At 50.7% G+C, this 16,540-nt stretch overlaps 8 protein-coding genes across 8 annotated transcripts; 4 read left to right on the plus strand and 4 right to left on the minus strand.

Moving 5' to 3' along the window:
* Positions 1-43: 43 nt before the first annotated feature.
* On the plus strand, positions 44-1,388 carry N7462_001960 (AIM24 family protein; the record flags this gene model as incomplete). Its single annotated transcript, XM_057073686.1, has 5 exons — positions 44-83; positions 145-162; positions 226-684; positions 752-1,107; positions 1,170-1,388. The coding sequence occupies 5 exons, from the start codon at positions 44-46 to the stop codon at positions 1,386-1,388; spliced, it is 1,092 nt and encodes a 363-aa protein (XP_056937327.1).
* Positions 1,389-2,012: 624 nt separating this feature from the next.
* On the minus strand, positions 2,013-3,362 carry N7462_001961 (translation initiation factor eIF2 subunit beta; the record flags this gene model as incomplete). The annotated part of the gene is made up of 5 exons (XM_057073687.1): positions 2,013-2,179; positions 2,247-2,255; positions 2,317-2,916; positions 3,010-3,115; positions 3,351-3,362. The coding sequence occupies 5 exons, from the start codon at positions 3,360-3,362 to the stop codon at positions 2,013-2,015; spliced, it is 894 nt and encodes a 297-aa protein (XP_056937328.1).
* A 393-nt stretch (positions 3,363-3,755) lies between these two features.
* On the plus strand, positions 3,756-4,206 carry N7462_001962 (uncharacterized protein; the record flags this gene model as incomplete). The annotated part of the gene is made up of 2 exons (XM_057073688.1): positions 3,756-4,035; positions 4,103-4,206. 2 exons carry the CDS (start codon positions 3,756-3,758, stop codon positions 4,204-4,206), a joined length of 384 nt encoding a protein of 127 aa, XP_056937329.1.
* Positions 4,207-4,711: 505 nt separating this feature from the next.
* Positions 4,712-5,551, minus strand: N7462_001963 (alpha/beta hydrolase; the record flags this gene model as incomplete). The annotated part of the gene is made up of 2 exons (XM_057073689.1): positions 4,712-5,050; positions 5,138-5,551. 2 exons carry the CDS (start codon positions 5,549-5,551, stop codon positions 4,712-4,714), a joined length of 753 nt encoding a protein of 250 aa, XP_056937330.1.
* Positions 5,552-7,028: 1,477 nt separating this feature from the next.
* N7462_001964 (uncharacterized protein) lies at positions 7,029-8,593 on the minus strand (the record flags this gene model as incomplete). The annotated part of the gene is made up of 4 exons (XM_057073690.1): positions 7,029-7,283; positions 7,401-8,053; positions 8,126-8,195; positions 8,249-8,593. The coding sequence occupies 4 exons, from the start codon at positions 8,591-8,593 to the stop codon at positions 7,029-7,031; spliced, it is 1,323 nt and encodes a 440-aa protein (XP_056937331.1).
* Positions 8,594-11,115: 2,522 nt separating this feature from the next.
* Positions 11,116-11,881, plus strand: N7462_001965 (RNA recognition motif domain-containing protein; the record flags this gene model as incomplete). Its single annotated transcript, XM_057073691.1, has 4 exons — positions 11,116-11,199; positions 11,286-11,392; positions 11,470-11,711; positions 11,802-11,881. 4 exons carry the CDS (start codon positions 11,116-11,118, stop codon positions 11,879-11,881), a joined length of 513 nt encoding a protein of 170 aa, XP_056937332.1.
* A 904-nt stretch (positions 11,882-12,785) lies between these two features.
* N7462_001966 (gamma-glutamylcyclotransferase) lies at positions 12,786-14,425 on the minus strand (the record flags this gene model as incomplete). The annotated part of the gene is made up of 5 exons (XM_057073692.1): positions 12,786-13,310; positions 13,437-13,490; positions 13,565-13,667; positions 13,815-14,021; positions 14,331-14,425. The coding sequence occupies 5 exons, from the start codon at positions 14,423-14,425 to the stop codon at positions 12,786-12,788; spliced, it is 984 nt and encodes a 327-aa protein (XP_056937333.1).
* Positions 14,426-15,268: 843 nt separating this feature from the next.
* N7462_001967 (putative short-chain dehydrogenase/reductase family protein) lies at positions 15,269-16,350 on the plus strand (the record flags this gene model as incomplete). The annotated part of the gene is made up of 2 exons (XM_057073693.1): positions 15,269-16,146; positions 16,227-16,350. The coding sequence occupies 2 exons, from the start codon at positions 15,269-15,271 to the stop codon at positions 16,348-16,350; spliced, it is 1,002 nt and encodes a 333-aa protein (XP_056937334.1).
* Between the last annotated feature and the right edge of the window lie 190 nt (positions 16,351-16,540).

The raw sequence follows: 16,540 nt of genomic DNA on the forward strand, positions 1-16,540 counted from the left end.
GTCCAATCATTTTCTTGAGGAGTCAGATATCCCATCGGACACCATGTCGCAACAACCACACTATCCCCCTCCTCCCATGTCTGGTGAGTTTTGGCAAGATCGCGAATTGGATATCAATTCCATGAACTGACTGACCTCCCATAGCTCCGGCTCATGTAACCTGTAACGTCTCCGCTACTCTTCAATGTACTTCGAGATAGCCATGTACTGATTCAAAATTCATAGCCTTCCCACCACCTCCGCAACAGGCTACTGGAGTATCGCCTCCAAACTTCAGCTACCCCCCACCTCCGACACAGTCGCCTCCCTCAAACTCAACATATCCAGGGCTACCGCCATCAGTGAGCCCTCCTGTTTCGGCTACGCCTCCTTCTGCCACTGCAGAAAAGCAACAAATGCAACAGCACTACTACCAACAGAACAGGGCCAGTTTTCAACATAATGCCAATGCTAGTATTTCGTCGGGGCTACCCATCAATCCTCAATCTCCTCCAATGGCGCGGATGGAAAAGCATCCGGGGGGCGCACCGGCGTATGGGCAATTTGTTGGAGTGCAATCTGCAAGTAGTGCCTCCGATGAAGTCGGCACATTTAATGGAGGCAGTTATCGAATTAGCCACAGAGACACAAATTCCATTCTCACTATACAACTCGCGATGGGATGTCCATTGACGGCAAAGCCTGGTAAGCCCCAATGCGTCGCTTTCATGCAATTCTTAACGTATCAAGCTTAACAAAATCTATCGGTTAGGTGCTATGATAACTATGTCAACCACAATGACCCTGCGAGGTGTTGTTTCATTCTCAATCAAGAAATTTTTAGGAGGTGGGAATTATGGCATGTCTCATTACACTGGGCCTGGAGAGCTTCTGCTTGCCCCTTCCGTACTGGGTGACTTGTTTGTTCTCCGCATCGATGGCACACCTCAGACAGAATGGACCATTTCTCGCGAGTGTTTCTTAGCTCACACCAATGGTGTAGAGCATAAGCATGAATCTCAGGGACTTATGAAAGGGTTTTTCTCTGGGGCAGGCTTTTTCATCTACAAGATCACCGGGCACGGGCTACTTTGGATTCAGAGCTTTGGAGCCATTATAAAAAAGGAGGTATGCCGTAGGAAGATGACCCCTCCAGCGTTAACACTGACTAATGCGGTACCTCTATATAGCTTCAAGATAAGGAGGAGTATTTCGTCGATAACGGACACCTCGTCGCTTGGAATTGCAACTATGCGATGGAACGAGTCGCCTCCGGAGGACTGATATCTAGTTTCAGCTCCGGCGAAGGACTGGCTTGTAGATTCTATGGGCCTGGAACAGTTTATTTGCAAACTCGAAATCTGAACGCTTTTGCAGCTCAGATGAAAATCAGCACGGCAAGTGGCTAGGACTATGGCATTCAGTTTATTTATATCTGGGATGAGTGAATGCAGTTATAAGGGATAGGAATGGATTTGTTCTCGGGGGTTATAAATTTTGTGTATTATGCTGTTTACCGCGGGCAAGCAAGTTCTCACGCCTGTAGTATGGTTTGTGTCCCTTTTTGCATAATGTTGCCAGTCTACCATGTATAGCAATTTTCAGAGCTGGTCTCTTCATCTGCAGCAGTATATATTACTATTTTCTCCTGCGTTTGGAAATCTTGGAATGGTACATAGGCTCAACAAACTTGAGCTATCTATGATAAGTGGCTCCAAAAAAGCCTTACGGTGGGGGAGCAGACATTTCCAGATGTTCAAAGAGAAAATATCTTAGTCTAGCGTCCGATGGACCCTTTGTTATATGAAGGCAGAACAAGTATATAGGTGGTCATAGCAGTCCATTTCATCCGAAACTATTTCTATCCTTCAAAGTCATTTGCTCATCTCAGTCCCCATCCGGTAGAAAAGATACAGTGCCGGGGCCCTATTTTCATCCACCACGGTCCTAATAAGTGACACCATATAGAAGAGATAAGAAAAGAAAAAAAAACTCCCTCCTCCATAAAATGCCGAATGAGACTCTTTCCAAGCTTAAGCAGCACGCTTGCGGCGGCCGACTTGGCCACGGAAACCAGTCTTGATAGCGGCGACGGAACGACGAGATCCGCAGGAGTTGCAGGTAACGAAGTACAGACGGTTCTCGCCCTTGTTGAGCTCGGTGTCGGGGCTGCGGCAGGTCTTGCAGGTAACATATTCGACTGGGGACAAAAAGTTTAGCTATCAGGGAATATAAGTGATTTTGAAAGTCTGCAGGGTTTGATTTACCGATATAACCTGATTTTCCAGTTAGCTTGGGTCAAATGAGGAAATAAAGAATGGACGGGAAGGGACATACGTCTTAGAATCTGCTCGACCTGTTTCTGTGTGAATCGACCCTTGATAACCAAACGACGGGAGCCGTCAACACTGCCACTGGTACCCATTTCAGCGAACATGAACTGCATGACATGATCGTCGGAACGCTTCATGCGTTTGCAGATATCGGCAATGTTGGCGAAAATGGTACGACGGTTGCCTTCACGCAGACACTGAGGCGGAGGAATCTTGTAAGACTTGGTACCGCTGGATAGAAGGTCGGGGTGGTGGCTCTGGATTAGGGAGAAGAAACGGGAGACGAGAAGAGAGTAGGGAATGGCCTGGGTCGCATCGTGGGCCCAGATGCCGGTGCCGGCCTCGAGATCACCCTCAGGCACAGGCTCCTCGACATTCTCCTCGCCAGCCTCCTCTGCGACACCAGCCTCGGCAAGCTTGGCCTCGAAGTCGCCGGCGTCAACCTTCTTGGTCTTCTTCTTCTTTTTCTTCAGCGCGGACGGGTCGAACTCGCCGTCAGCGGCGGGGGTCTCTTCGCCATCGGCGTCGGTATCCTTGGACTTCTTGGACTTCTTCTTTTTCAACAGTCCCTTGAACATGTCGGTAGCCTCCTCAACGGGCTGGTCTGTAGTGTGTTCTCCGTTAGCGGGTCCAAGCTTGCTGGAGAGCGGAAGTCGAATTGTGGGGAGAGGTATGGGCAGAGGGCATCATTGCGTACCGACAGGCTGCTCGGCGGCCGGGACCTCTGTAACTTCGCCGTTGGTATCCATGATGACGGAGCCTTCGCTGAACGCGACCGACTTGCGCTGTTTCTGTTCGACTTCCTGTTTGGAGAATTGAAGGCACACGGTTAGCGGTGGCGCGGGCAAGCCAGAAAATATTCAAAAAGCGGAGAATCAGCTAGTTGGCTTGGTTTATCAAGAAAAAAAACAGGTCCCAACTTCAGACTGAAGAATTTGTGTTCTGCGCCAGCAGTGTGGTGGTTGTTGGCGGGGGGAATTGCGAGCACTCAAAGAAAATGTGGGAGGGTCGGTAAAAAATAAACCAGTTGTGACGTACAACGTCAGCCATATTGTAGGGCTGCAAGATTCAAATCACTCCACCACCGGGGGGTATAAAAGGCGAGGGAAGCGGGTGCGCGATTGAGGACACTTGAGATCGGTCGATGAGGTCAAATTTGTCGCTGAAATCAGATATCCACCGACGCTGGAGGAGGCGAGCCTGTTATCGCGGAACTGACACGTGACCGTGACTCACGGGGGTATTACCAGGTCACGTGTGGTCCATGGCGTTCGGTCAACAGCAGTCGACGCCGGTTCACCAATTCCAGCTCCGTCTATTATTCTTCACAGCTAGTCCAACCAATGCTTCGATCTTGAACTGGGCAGTAGGCAGGCCACTGCTCGTCTATCGTTTTTCTCCTTTCCTTTTCCTCGCCTGTTTCCAACATCAACATCTGCCACTATGTCCGTCTCGCCTCCTGCCGAGTCCAATCCCTCCTTCTCCATGTCTGCCTACATGGTCCCCTCCACACAAAACTCCCACAGCTACGAGTCCGATGATGAGATTGCCTCGCTTCCGTCAGAGTCAACTACCGATTCTGATCTAGAGACCCTCTCCGACGATGAATATTCCGATGCCGAGGAGGAATGGCGGGAAAGCATCGAACAGCTGGAGTTACTTCTGACAATGGTCTTGGTTCCATTTGTGGGGAAATATCTTGGTCGAAGATGCGCTTACTGGAGTATGTAGGCTTCCTATAATGCTTGGGATTCTAGGGATGCTAACTACGTGTTTTCTTTTTCGGGTAGGCTGGACAAGATTCATGCAATGGAAATACCCGGTTGAGGTAGTCATTAAGAATCCTGGTATTTTCAAGGGAGTTGGCGTTATTGAGGCTGCCGCTACTTTATGATCCCAGCGATCGAATCTTGTGTCAAGGATACCTTGTCTATGCGCTCCTTAACACCCATTCTACCTGCCCCGCATCTCCCATTCATACATTCCGCCTAATTGGCAGGCCCTTTGGAACCGATTTGTCCTACCCACAGGTCGGGCTCTTTACATCACAATGTCTGTGTGTAGAGAAGCAAACAACCTTCTCCACAACTTTAATACTCTAACCCACCTTTTGCCTGAGAGGATGGTCCGTCAGCTTGCCGCATCAGAGGCAGAAAAGATCAGACTCCATGCATCCAGTGTTAGATATTGATTTGTGGAAGACCTGACGTTATATACCCAATCAATTGATTTTTTTTTACTATGCAAAGGACTAGAAAGCTGCTGGAAAGGCGTTGATGGAAAAATTCATCCCGATTTTTCTGTCCTATTCAAAAAATGATACCAGTAGCACTTCTGACCAAAATTCTCGGCATCTATTCATTGAATCTCGTCTTTTAGCTGTCATCGAAGCACGACAGTTACACTTGAGCCCCATTCGTTGTAACATCGCGAATCACATCGGCCACAACCTCTGGCATACTCACCATGACCGCGTGCCCTGCTTCACATGAATAAGTACGAACCACCCCCTCTCCCGGCATGGCAGCCATACTCTGTTGGTATTCAAATGGTATAGACGCATCTTGCTTGCAGAAAAGGAATGCGGTGGGCACATCCCGCCAGGCCTCATAGGTAAGGGGCGTGAAAAAGCTCGGCTTTGCATGAGGAACCAGCGTGGCGACATGCTTGGCCGCGGTTTCATCATCGAGATCGCTGAAGAACTTTTCCCTGGGATCTCTTGCATGGAAGACATCACCCTATCCGATAATTAGCCTGTCCAGTAACTCCAGTGCTCTTTGCATGCGTCACCAGTCAATAAGGACTTATCCTCAGGTCCGACGTACATCTTCTATCATGGCATGCTCCATATTATCTCCAATAATTGTCTGCACGGTAGTTCCTTTTTCAACCAAAAAGGCTGTTGCATATACGAGTGCAATGACACCGCCCTTTTTGCCTTGTGCTGCAAGGTCCTTGCGTGCGAGTCCTTTTATGCTCTCGGTTCCTGGGATTCCGCTGTAAGAGTGCATGACCACGACAACTTCTTTTCCCTGTGCAACCAAATTCTTCAAATGCTTCTCTCGAATATTTTCGGCATCATCTGCAACCGTAGTGGAAACTGGTCCACCTGCAGATAGGAGAGTCATGGTTTCAGCAGGATACCCATGCAATCGAAGTATATCGGCTACGGGTTCAAATGAGCTGCCTGGTATCCAGGCTCCGGGGATAAGGAGAACAGTAGGTTTCTCAGCTGACATATTGCGAAATCAGTGGAATTGTGATCAAAGGGATATTTTGCAAGGGTGTGGATAATTTGAAATATAAAATGTTAGATGTACGATTCAGCTTGTGGCACACTTCAACTTTATATAGGAACGAGAGGTACTCCCAAGATTTGTGAGTTAGATCTTTATAGATGCCATAGAAACATGGGTATCGGGTCGGACTATTCAATCGGTCCGCTCGGCCTCAAAAACACCCGAGCAATAATTACGCACTGTTTCTTATAGTGGTATAGAAGGATTAATCTTATTGGATGATACCTAGGGGCTGAGGTGTTTCGTGGGGGCCAGAACTTCAACGAAGCCAGCAGGATAGGAAATTTGGATGCCCTTTTTAGCCCACTTACATGAGGCTCCCAGTAGTACGCCCCATGGTTGCCCTGAGTCTTAAGCCGGAGACAAGATAGCAACGGTTGCAATATTCTTTATGTTATATATAGGATGCTCGCATTGCATAAGCTGAGCAAGGTACTATCTCCAAAAGAAGACATAAAGCCTCAAGCATCAACCTGCTCATTGGACTAGTTAAAGCTCTTCCTTTAAGATTCAAGACTCAGCCCCAAATATCAGCCATCGAGACTGATGATCGCTTAGAGCTCGTTTGTCAAAGGCTTAGCCCTAGACCTTCGACTTATCACGTATTTCATCGTATACATAACGGATAATGGCTGGTAACTCTTCGCCGCCTCAAATTTATCCATACGATACAACTAATTCCGATCATGATATAACCAACATTTATCAAATCAACAATCTCCCGAAAGTTGAGACAACATCCTTGCCCCATGTGAGTTCAAGAACTAAACAAGATTTATTAGTCTGCCCCGTAAGGCGTTTACGAGGACGTGATAGCTTAGTGGGTATTTGTCCTTTGCTTCGTTTGATATGCTTGTATTCAATGGCCGATAGGCTGCTTCAGTAATATTTTTTGTTTCTGGAGTCTGGCCATGATATATGTTCACGAAGTGCAAACCACCGTTCGCATGTATCACGCTGCTTACATGCCAGACGTTGCCAGAATCAGTCCTTACTGCAGCCTTCTGGGCTTAGCTGATCCATCATATAGGGTGTGGACCCAACCAGAGTGAATGTATGAGAGAAAAGGCATTGCCAAAATAGTTCCAGTATTGATTTCGATCACTTGTATTGACAGTTCTGGGAGCACCGGTTGTTACAGATTGCAGAGAACAGCTAAATGGAGTTGACATAGAATGTAACCTATCACAGAAGAGGGAATATTCTGATTTGCGTCTCGATACATGACTTGATTCGGTCCAGGATGAGGTCTAACATGCTCAATGGCACTGTGGCCAGATACCGTCTGATTTAGTAAAGCCTTGTTACGTCCGACGCTGATCCGGTACAGAGCACAAAATTGGTATTTTCTGTTAGCATAAGACAATTATGCTTCCGTGTACATCGGAATAACTTTATAAGTTTGCTCCATCATTGATCAGTACAGCATATTCTTCTTCCAAAACCCAGTAGGGGGTGTAGCGGGAGGCGATTTTGCTGTAGTTGGAAACAAAAACGACTCTTGTGGGTCGAGTAAGGACAACGAATCCAGTTGCTGGTCATTTCCTTGTTTGAAGAAGATGCTGGATAGGTTTTCACTGGTGTGACATGGGTGTGAATCTGCTGTGGGCGCTTCCCAGGTGGGATTCTGAAAAGTAGCTAACGACAACCCTTGTTGCTGCTCAACTTCATCCTGGTTGCATAGCATGGTATCAACGGACCCACAAATTGACGACTCATCTCTGTGAATAATTCGCAAGAGATCATTTGACCTTTGATGTACACATGATTTATTGGAATTCGTACATACGTCAAGCACCGCTTTAGTTAGCTGTGGGCTCCCATTTTCTGGATTCCACACCGTGGGACTAGTTGTTTCCCAGGAGGATTTGCGGCTTTCCAGTAGACCTTTGAGGTCTTGAAGGCTGTGGTAAACTCTTTGTAATTGAGGAGTAACAACCCCTCGGTTGTCTTCATGCGCAGAAATGCCGGTATGTAGAATATCCAGCAAACGTAGCTCCACCACATGGTTCAGCTGTGAGCTTGGATACGATCCCAGACGCTCACTCTCAGACCAGGTATATGGAGTTGCAGATCGAGACCCCTGATCCCTTTGGCCCATTCGCTCTTTTGGATCCCCTCTGATATCCTGTGTACCGCGGCAGTCCCCTCGTATATCTGGACCTGCAGCCAGAGAATCGGGTTGCTCGCAATGACGAACGTAGATCTTGCTGGTCTCTCTTCGATCAGAAGGAATTTGATGTGGGCCATTTTTTGTCCTGGTTGGCATACCAACGATGTCTTCTCGCGGCTGGGGAGCAAAGTAATGAGACAATCGCTGGTAGTGGCCGTTGTTCTTCTCCGGAATATTTCCTCGTTGCTCGTCCAGAGAGACCGGCAGTTCCGAGGGCTTTTTATGGTTTTGCAAGAGAAATTGCTCCTCACAAAACCTGGTACCAAGACCTGCACCAACGGTCAGTCATTGTTTCCGGTGTACCTCTGCCTATCAGGTGTCTGAGAGGCGAGTGTACTCACCACCACGCAGATTGATCGGAGACGATGCTTTCCCTTTATTGAAAATTCCCATGTTTGTATTGACTCGGAGCTGCGGAGGAGGCGTTAAGAATTGATAGCAATATTCCGCGGCTGGTAACTCACAGTCAACCTTTGTGAGGCAACATTCGATGCATGAAACTCATCGTTTAGAGTATGTTTTCTAGCCCGGTGCAACCGCTTTTTCCTATATCTGCGAGACCGTGACGCATGCTCGTTTGCTGGAACGAGCCCTTTATACTCGTACCTGTCGTCTCGAGTCTTGCGTCGAGGCTGCCGTTTGAAGTCATTGCTTTCTGTGTGGTCCATGGACTGCTGCCGAGGGTTCTTGTCCTGGTCTTCCAACCCTCGAGTCTGGTTCTTAGGACATGACGTATATCCTCCCGGCGTGGTATCGGAAGTTTCCAACGCTATTTGGATTCCTCCGGTCGTGTTATTAGGATGGACCATTGGGAGTCTGGCTTCACCTAGTTCTTGATCAATTCACTCGGCTCGGCATCTCCGACCTGACGGGGCTTGTAAGCTCACTATGAGCCGATTGCGGCTGCGGGGGATCTGAAACCCTTGCCAGCCATCGGTATATCGGGCCGTGATCACCATTGTCCATGAACGAGGAGGAGAATCAAAGACGAGTGCCAGTGGATGGCGTATCGATGCGGAATGCCTTCGATAGGTTTGGGAGTCTCAAAGGTCAGCCCTTCAGCAGTGACAGTTGACTCGGATCAGTCAGCGGGTTGACCTGGGGAAACCACCACCGTCAACATCGCCCATTCCAGTCACCTACTCTCCCTCTTTTGCTCTCTTCTCTGATCCTCTGCTACTTCCTCTTGTCTACACTCTGCTCGCAATAGCAACCCCCTGCTCTTTGAACATGCAAGGACATGTGCCATAGTTACAATTTCCAGGATCCAGTGATATCGCAGCTAGGTATCAGGGAAAGATGGAAGACCCAGCCAGTGCAATCAACCTTACCACATGCTATTTACCGTCTCCAGTGTTGCTTGGGTTTTCTTTCTCCCCGGCGGCCAATCTCTCTGCTCGTTTTCTCAACCAGCGCTTTTTATTTTCAGTCGATGCGTCTCAAAAATACTGTTTGCACCCCATTTCCTGGCGACAACCCAAGCCAATCCATGTGCTGATCCTCACGGGGACCCTCCGGAGTCCTGCCGACGGCCCAAGCGGCCTGTGGGTCCCTTGGCCCCTCTCCGAGAGAGACGGGGGGGACATTGATTCTGCATTGATCATGGCGGTCGGAACTGGAGTCCACAGAGAGGCGTGACAGGGCTCATCCCATCTCCAAAGGTCCAAAAAGGTCCTGCATGGTGCATGGTGCCTAGACCACTCTGTGTGCCCGTCCCACACCCCTCCTCGCGGATGCAATAGAAGAAAGTCTGGGATGCATCGGTGTCCCGCATTGCATACGAAAACTACACTGTGAGGTACCGCGTGAATCCAGTGCTGTCCGCCCCCTCGGCCATTATGAATCTCGGACCTGAGCCAGAGTCTTTTGTTTCAGCCCGCTGGCCAGAGGACCATGGTCGGAGACGGATCATTGGAGGCAAGCCCGGTGAGGGGTTCGTGGAGAGTGAAACCGTGAAAGTATTCTCCACGCGGTGATGAAGATTGCATGCGAGCTTGCCAACTTGACAGCTTCAAGCACGAAGAAGGCGCAGCACCCCCGGCTGCTTTGCACGGTCGAGAGGTCCCCCCAGCCCGCAATGGGCTTCCAGGGTTCTTTCTACTTTTTTTTTTCCCTGCGGTGCTCCTCCCCGGTTCTACCAACGCACTTCCAAACACTACTCCAAGATCTGTTGGCGGGACCCGATGTTGTGTCCCCCTGGATCAACGGACACATGCCTATACAAGGTTTTCATTGGGGCGTTTTCTGACTTTCCACCGTGTCTATTTTTTTTTTTTCTCTCTTGAAGTCAATCCTTGCAACGGTTGTAGATCCACCTGGAGAGGTGCTATGTGAGGGGCCCGTGGGATTGCAGATGTGCAGCATAAATAAATACCAGCGAAAAGGCGACCAAATGAGGGGCCGTGGCTCATCCGCCGGTGCTTGGCTAGCGTGTCTCCATTCATCCAGATCCAGCCTCGGGTAACATCTGATTGATGGAGCGCATGAGAAGACAAGCCGCCCGGCCCCGAGCATCAATCAGTTTCATGGTTCGAAGCGGGAGACTCTGGGCTATCACTGCGGTTGCTGCTGCTGCTGCTCCTGTCGCTGCGGCTGCATCCCCCACCCCAGACGGGATAACAGAATACATCGTGAGAGGGGGAACTAAAAAAGAAAAAGAAAAGATAACACGCTTGGAATAATCAAACGCAAACGATCTCCGTGTTCATCGGGGCGTCTCCATCTCCTCCACTCGACTCCTCCCCTCTTCCCCTCCTCCCCGTCTCGACTGCCCCTCAACCTGGTACTGTCGGTGTTGGGCCTCACCCACTGGTCACTACCCGAAATCCTCGTAAGCATCATATTTCCCTTTCCCGCCCTGTGATTCGTGCTGGCCAGACTGGAAAATCCCAAGGATGCGGAAGCCCTAAGGCAGTGTGATTGTTACACGGGTTTGACTGCTGACTCGTTTCGCAACCACTAGGATCTCCCTGCCTCTCGGCTCTGACCACAACCCTTTTTCTTCCTTGTCTTCCGCTTACCACAGGATTGTTCTTTTCTCTTCCCTCCTTTCCAGCCTCAATCCTTTTCCTGCTTTATATTTCCCGGTGACTGTTCTTCGACGGGTTCATCATGTCCAAGCTCTTTGTTCAGTAGGTGTTCCCTTCCCCCCCTCCCCTCTTCACCCCACCTCGGTGCGGGAGGCGAAATATAGCGCGCCTTCACATGGGTTCGGTTGTTGTTTTGTTTTTTTGGTTATTTTCTTTTTTGTATTTTGCGGGGAGAGGGGAAGCGAAGCTGTGACAGGCACCCCGACTGAAATGAGAAAATGAGAATCAACAATGTATCTAACATGACCTCTAGCGGCCTGTCCTGGCATACAAATGATGACACTCTGCGGGAGGGATTCCAGAAGTTCGGCGACATCCAGGAAGCTGTTAGTAGTGCACGATCAACCGGCAATGCGCATCATCCCCCACCCCATCCTGATGGAACGAGATGCCTAACACCCAAATTCCACAGATTGTCGTGAAGGACCGTGCGACCTTGCGCAGTCGTGGATTTGGCTTTGTCCGCTTTGCGACAGATGAAGAAGCCGATGCGGCGATGGCCGAGATGAACAACGTTGAGTAAGCAGCGTGATCACCTGGTCTTCCTGCGATCCAACCAGGCCCCTGTGGATGAGTTGAGCTCATCATGATGATAGATTTGATGGACGCGTCATCCGCGTCGATAAGGCCTTTGACCGACCCCAGCGCCCCGATGGTGGCTTCCAGGGTCGCGGCGGATACAATGCGCAACCTGGATATAACCAAGGTGGATACCAAGGCGGCGGTGGCTACAACCGCGGTGGGTATGGCCAGCAGCAGTCGCCCGGTGGCTACGGTGGCAATCCTTCCCCTGGTGGACAGGGCGGTTATAACAATCAGCCGGGTGGCTATGGTTATGGTGAGTACGCTCCTCGGTGGTTCTCTTGCAGGAACCTCTCTCCCCGCATCAACCTTACGAGAGATCAAGGATGTTAATGGATCTTTCCAGGCGGTAACTCTGGGTTTGGTGGCGGTGGTGGTGAGCCTTTTCCCTTTGTCAAACCCACGCTCCCTCGAAGATCATACTAACCGCATACGTGTCCCCCCCCGTCTTCCAGGCTGGAGAAACCAGGACCAACCCCCCGCCGAAGGCAACTAAGTATCCAGACATTGTGATTCTGAATACCCCATTCAAGTTTATTCCGCACACGCAACACTCTGCTTGATCTTCGTTATTTCTCCCTGCTGCTTTTACACGACAGAAATTGATGGTATCGACTCGAGAGAGAAAAGATGCAATGCAGCGGGCGGCTGGCTCAGCTTTCTCAACTCATGCAAAATCACACGGCAGTGTTCTTTTCGCCTATTTCCTCTGTCTTATCGGGCTTTAATCTTCACTTTATGCGTGCTCTGGGGCAACGTTGGCTGTATGGTGAGGCTGCGAGGAGAGAAAGGGAAATATGTTTTTTTTTTCAACGTCCTAACCTTAATTTGACTCATGTCTGATCTATGATATTTTTGTTTCTTCATCGGCTGCTTTCCTGCGGCTCTCTTTGGTTTGCCCTTTGTCTTACCTTTATCGTACCTTCGGTGTTCCATCGTCATTTGACGTGAGATCTCACTGGGTGCGATGCTATTGCTCCAGTATTTCAGGATAAATGTCTTATTCGACGTCCAAGAATCGTGCACTCGACGCGATCGATCAGATATCAGATGTTGCCATCGCATCGCGCACTGGTATCATGCCAACAGCCCTCCTTTGGACTCGTACCAAGCGCTACATGCTTACAGTTAAGTATCATGATAAGCCGTCCCCATCCCCATTTCCTGTTTTCTCGTCTAGTCTATTCCGTCTATGTCACAGACGAGGTCCAAAGAAAGGAATCATCAAGAAGTCAAAAAAGCAAACTCGGCCAGCCTCGCACAAGCTTTCGGACCTCCCTTCCCTGCCCCCCTCCCACTTCCCCTCAAAAAAAGAAACCAAATCATCACTTCACTCAATCTTATCACCATGCATTGACTCCGTCGCAGCGGTAGCCAAGTACTTCTGCACGTCCCGTTCAGCCTCTTTCTCTTCGGCCTCCGCCAAGCCATCCGCCTCGATCGCCCTCACCCGGCGAACCAGGTCCGTAACATGCACATCGGCCGACCCGAGCCCAATGCTCTCCAGCGCCTTCTCGAGCAGGAACAAATACTCCGTGTTCTTGCCGCTCTGTCCATGCCCAGCGCTGATAACCTGCGCCACGTCCTGTGGCGCACGCTGCACCGGGTCGCGCAAGAATTGCGGGTTCGTCGGCTGCCCGATGTAGACCATGCAGATGATCGGGGCGGGGGACGTGGTCGCCGGCGACGCTGTGGTCCCGGCCGTCGGGTGGAATGGCGTGTAGTGCGCACTATAGCCGTCAATCTCGCGCTCGTCCAGGTAGTCGTGCACCTCTTCGGCGTGCGAGGCCGGGATGTGATACGCCGCACCCCAGACTTTGCCCGTGGAGGCGGACTCGGATTCCAGGTGTGCTAGCTATGGGACCGGAGAAGTGTTAGCGGAGATACTCTGATTCCGGTCCCCTCTCTCTCGCTCTGCCTTTCTCCGGAGACCGTGCGGGATAGGGCCCGTTGGTGCGTGTTTGCGGCTGAACTCAATTACCCTGCGCCCCATCCGCAGCCATTCAGGCCCCAGAGCAGAGCACCAGGTAGCCAACTGTAATATCAGGGAACACCAGGGAAGATTTAGGCAGAAAAGATTCGAGCCGAACCGAAAAGAAACACTCATACCGGATCATCCAATGTTTCCCAGAACTCTCGCTCAATCACGGTCACCACGCGGCCCGGCTGAGCGGGTGTGCCACGATGGTCAGTACTAATGACGATCGAACAACTATCAGCCAATCAAGATCCCAGAAAAGGAAAAGTCCTTGTCCCCAAAACAGGGAATAAGGACAAGAACAAGATAGGGCCTCGGAGTCCAGGTCCACAACCAGCTGTCCAGGCCTGGACACGAAAGGAGAGGTGGTCACCAACATACCTAGCCTGTAATCGCGAAGCGCCACGACGCCTGCTGTCAGCTTTGGATCGCTCTAGAACTCGAGCCGCTGGCTCCGCCGCGCTGGGACCGGAGGCCAGGTCATCGCACGTGGAGGACAGAAACACAAGAAAAATAAAAATAAAACGCAGGAGGGTTTCATACCTGCCAGAACCGCCGTACGTAGCCACTGATGTAGCCGGGGACTCGCTGGTCTAGGAGTATCGGGGGATATTGTTAGTTCCGCGGGACAGGACCCTGAACCGGCGAGGACGGGGGAATCCCGTCCCCGATTCTAGGAGACGCAGTGGATCCATAGAAGGCTCTGGAGATCAGAGATACTGGGGGCTTTGCGTACCGTAGTGTGGCGGGGGCTTCCAGATCAAGCTCCTGTGGGTGGGATTAGCGGTTGGGTGGTCTAATGCTGAAGGCGATCTGAAGCACAGGAAGAGACGGAGGGGAGGTGATCTTGAATATAGAAAGACCAACTCTGGAGACGAGAGCTCATGCTATACTCACCCATAACCAAAGACCCAGAGGTCTCCCTGGGGAAAATGGGTTTTCCATGTCCGCCCTTCCGGGTGCACCTGGTGGCCCTGCAAAGTGGCTGCCATCGACGATAAGATATCAATTCGGCGGTGTGATCGGAATGCGGGGTGTCGAAAGTTCTGGGTTGATTAGGCGTGAGGGCTTGAGGGGAATGAAAAGGGGTTGAATTCGGCAAGATTGGATGAGCGCAATTGGGGTTTATTCTACAGTGTCTTGTGGCGGCGTGACGATATAGATGGATTTGGTCCGTTTTCGTGCCCGGATCCGCTGAGAAATCCAATTTCCCGCGTGGACTGGATTCCCCCTCTGTCTGTTTGCAATGTTTGTTTCTATGCGCCATTCTGGTGCGAAATGAGGCGGTTGACTGGCACGGTAATGGGTGGGAATGAGTGGAGCAGAGCAGATATACATTCCATAGGAGTCTAGATAGGCTGTGAGGGTAATGCTGTCAAATTGTATAGCGGGGTACTAGGGATAGATGACCATGGGGAGGACGGGAGGAGATGGCGAGAGCTCGCGGGCTCTCGGCATTTGGAGGGAGCTTCATAGCGCCAAATTAAAAACTTAGAGACTCGAACTGCTATTGGGCTTCTTTTTCCTTTCTAAACAAAAGGGTAGACCAGCGTAATCAGGAGTTCTATTCTCACTGTTAAAAAAGAGAACTATTGTTGGTTCGTATATCATAGGTTGCATGGCCTGTGATTGGCTCTTCACAACTTGAACTACAGTACAAAGAAAGAGAATATCGAATCCTGACTCAGCAGTTTATGCCTCAGGCGGCAGCTCCATCGCATCTGGGAAGCCCATGCTTCATCAGGTGCCAGATACCACCAATTGTCGTTCACTTTTGCTCTTTTGATCTTTCTCTTTTCAACATTCAACCCTCATTCAGAAGAGAGACTATCACTATGGCTGGTCTATTCCGCCTCCTGAAGATGCAATACACACCTCCCACCGACCCGTGTGTCTCCCTCGCCGGGAAAACTGTTTTATTGACAGGTGCTACCTCTGGTCTCGGCTATGAGGCCGCGCTCAAGTTCCTCAACTTGGGAGTGGATTCCCTGATTATTGGCAGTCGCAGCTTAGAACGGGGCCATCAGACGAAGACCGAGCTGGAGCAACGGACCAACCGACCCGACGCCATCCAGGTTTGGGAACTGGAGATGAGCAGCTTCGAAAGCGTGCGGCGTTTTGCCCACCGCGCCAATCAGGAGCTCCCCCGACTTGATGTCGCTCTATTGAACGCCGGTCTATGGAACCGTGAGTATATCAAGTCACCCGAGAACTGGGAAGAGACGCTGCAGGTCAACACGCTGTCCACGTCACTGCTGGCCTTGCTGCTGCTGCCAAAGTTGCGAGCGAGCTCGACCGACGCTGATCCCACTCACTTGAGCGTTGTCTCCAGCCAGCAATTTGTGCGCGTCAAGGCCGAGAGTCTACGGACGGAGGGGCCCTTGCTCGACTATCTGAACTCTCCAGATCGGTTCCACGGCCCGAAGCAATATGGCATTTCGAAGCTTCTCCTGGAGTACGTGATCAAGAAAATGGCGGCGTTGATGTATAATGAGAATGGCACCGTCCCGGTCATTGTCAACACCATCAGCCCGGGTCTCTGTCGGTCCTCGCTGGGGCGACAATATGACCGTTTCTACGAGCGGTGGGCTGTCTGGCTGATGTACATGCTCTTCGCGCGCACGACCGAACAAGGCAGTCGGTCGTTGGTCAGCGCAACGCTTCAGGGTGTCGAGTCGCAGGGCAAATGCTGGCGGAGTGATGGGTACCTCGAGTAAGATTTCAGCGATTCAGCAATCTCCCATAAGGGGGGTTCAATTAGATCAGTATCGCTAATCTTCATATTTGGCCCAGTGAATCCATGGCGCTAACCACTGGTCCGGACGGGAGCCAATTTCAAGCCAAAGCATGGAAGGAGATTACGGAAGTGCTTATAGCACAGGCAGCCGAAGTACGCGCTATCGTCGAGGGCGCATAGTGTGTTCGAGAAGAGAAGGAGGCTCGTATCGCTCGTATCGCTCGTATTCCCACTGGGGGTCTTATTTATACCCCAAGTGGAGCTTCATGCAGCGCCGTCTGGGACTTATCAACCTCGGAACCGTGGATATACTGGCTTTAGCTTCGCTAATATATTTTTGGCAACCGTCACTGCCCAGGTCCCGGTATTT

The sequence above is a fragment of the Penicillium macrosclerotiorum genome (assembly GCF_028827735.1).
Source record: "Penicillium macrosclerotiorum strain IBT 26536 chromosome Unknown utg000002l_segment0_segment0, whole genome shotgun sequence".
Classification (NCBI taxonomy): domain Eukaryota; kingdom Fungi; phylum Ascomycota; class Eurotiomycetes; order Eurotiales; family Aspergillaceae; genus Penicillium; species Penicillium macrosclerotiorum.